Source organism: Fukomys damarensis, unplaced genomic scaffold, assembly GCF_012274545.1.
Source record: "Fukomys damarensis isolate Sample0158 unplaced genomic scaffold, DMR_v1.0_HiC HiC_scaffold_19, whole genome shotgun sequence".
Lineage (NCBI taxonomy): Eukaryota > Metazoa > Chordata > Mammalia > Rodentia > Bathyergidae > Fukomys > Fukomys damarensis.
Genome location: NW_022900931.1, coordinates 23,373,036 through 23,374,963, shown reverse-complemented (window position 1 = coordinate 23,374,963; position 1,928 = coordinate 23,373,036). Strand labels below are relative to the sequence as shown.

General features: G+C 38.2%; 1 protein-coding gene across 1 annotated transcript; it reads right to left on the bottom strand.

Moving 5' to 3' along the window:
* Positions 1–668: 668 nt before the first annotated feature.
* On the bottom strand, positions 669–1,661 carry LOC104875858 (taste receptor type 2 member 140-like). Its single transcript, XM_010643594.1, has one exon. The coding sequence runs from the start codon at positions 1,659–1,661 to the stop codon at positions 669–671; it is 993 nt and encodes a 330-aa protein (XP_010641896.1).
* Positions 1,662–1,928: the final 267 nt, after the last annotated feature.

Here is a 1,928-nt window from a genome sequence, read left to right as displayed (position 1 = left end):
AAAATAAGTATGAATAAAAATTTCTCTAATTTGAAAATATGTAGGATTTAATCTCACTGAATATACAACAACATTAAACACAGGGTGTATAATCATGTTTCCTTTTCTTTCTCTCACTTTTTGACCTTAATCTATTTTTAAAATTTTAAATATTTTAAGAATTTATACACTAGAAACTTATTGCTGGGGGTGGTGGCACACGTCTGTAATCCCAGCACTTGGGAGGCTGAGGCAGGAGGATCTCTGTGAGTTTGAGACCAGCCTGGGCTACCTAGTGAGTTCCAGGTCAGTCTCAACTACATAGTGAGACCCTGTCTCAAAAAAAAAAGAAAGAAAGAAATTCATGGCATATAAAATTAGGAAGTTCTATTTTGAGGAATCATGTCCAACATGGGTACACACAGTTTTTTCTTACATATTGCAGATTTCTCATTTTTAAATTTGAAATAATCTCACAAACATTGTATTATTTTTTACTACAAAATGTCTTACATGTAAGAGTCGCACATTGATGCACTTGTTGTATAAATCTGGTAGTATTTATTTGTGTATTCTACTCATGAGATTGTAAACTATTTAGATCTAATTCCAAATATACTTTTGTAAAATAAACAGTTAAATAAAATATAGAGTTAAGTAAAATATGAATATTTGAAAAGTACAAATTCTTAGCAACCTGGATAATGTGTGATCTGATTTTCTTCTAGAACATGCAAGATGATCCCTGAAAGGGTCTGTGGATTGGAGAGTTCCACATCTCTGGCCCGGCACCTCAGCCACCTCAGCGCTAAAAGAAAAGCCTGTCTCAGCTTACTGCTTCCCAGAATCAAGACAAATGAATGGACCAAAAGAAAAGCTATTATGACAGCTTCCAGGAAAGCGGAGAATATTTGATTTTTAGGGTTATGAACTTGAACCAAAAAAGACGAAAAGAAACTGGTATACATTAACAGAGAGATGACCATAGTTCGCAAGGCCTTCATGTGGGCCGTGGTGCCGGCGTCTCTGGACCCTCGGGCACTGCACTGCATCCTCTTCAGATGCTTCCCCAGGGAGAAGATGAGCAGCAGGAAAGTTGTCACGGACACAGCGAAGGGCACGAGCATGTATAAAATGTGAGTGAATAAAGGATGGTTGTTACAGTGTACAGAGATAGTCAGATTGGAAGTATAAGACATGTTTCTTTGATATTCAGCAAACACGTTATCATATATATTCATCAGTAAAACTTCTAAGAACAAGAGAACCAGAGACATCATCCCAGTCACTGAAACCACCTTTGTAACTCTCCACTTTAGGTAAAGAAAAATGGAGTTAGAATAATTGGCTATCTTCAGGAAATAAAAGATGCTGAGGCAGGTAGCAAGCCAGATACCAAAATGATTGGCCACTGTCCATGAAATACAAATCATTTTCGACATATTTTCACTCATCCACATGGCTGGGTTAAGCACAGTTACCCACCAATCTATGAATGTCAACCAGAGAAGAACAATTCTGGAGACTGCCAAAGCAGTAAGGATTCGATCAACTGAAGACATTTTTGTCGTCCTGACCCAGTCCGTGCAATTAACCAGTGCTATGAATCCATTTCCTAGATTCCCTATTATGCATTCCACACTTAAAATGATTGATAGGAAGCTCTGTATGACTCCATTCATTGTCTCTCAGAAAAGACCCTATGGCTGATATTATTGCTGGAGATCCCTTAATCTATCAATTTCATGCAATTTATCTTATTCTTGAAATATTCATAACATACTGCCGTTAAAACTTACACACACACATGCCATGAACCACAGCTTGTTTCAGAAAAACCTTGCATGTCCAGGACAGCCCAGCAGATGCTCCTCCAGGCACTATGCCCTGCATTCACAGCAACCTCAAGAGTTCTGTAACTGGTGGTGAAGGAGCCGCTGAAATCCAAG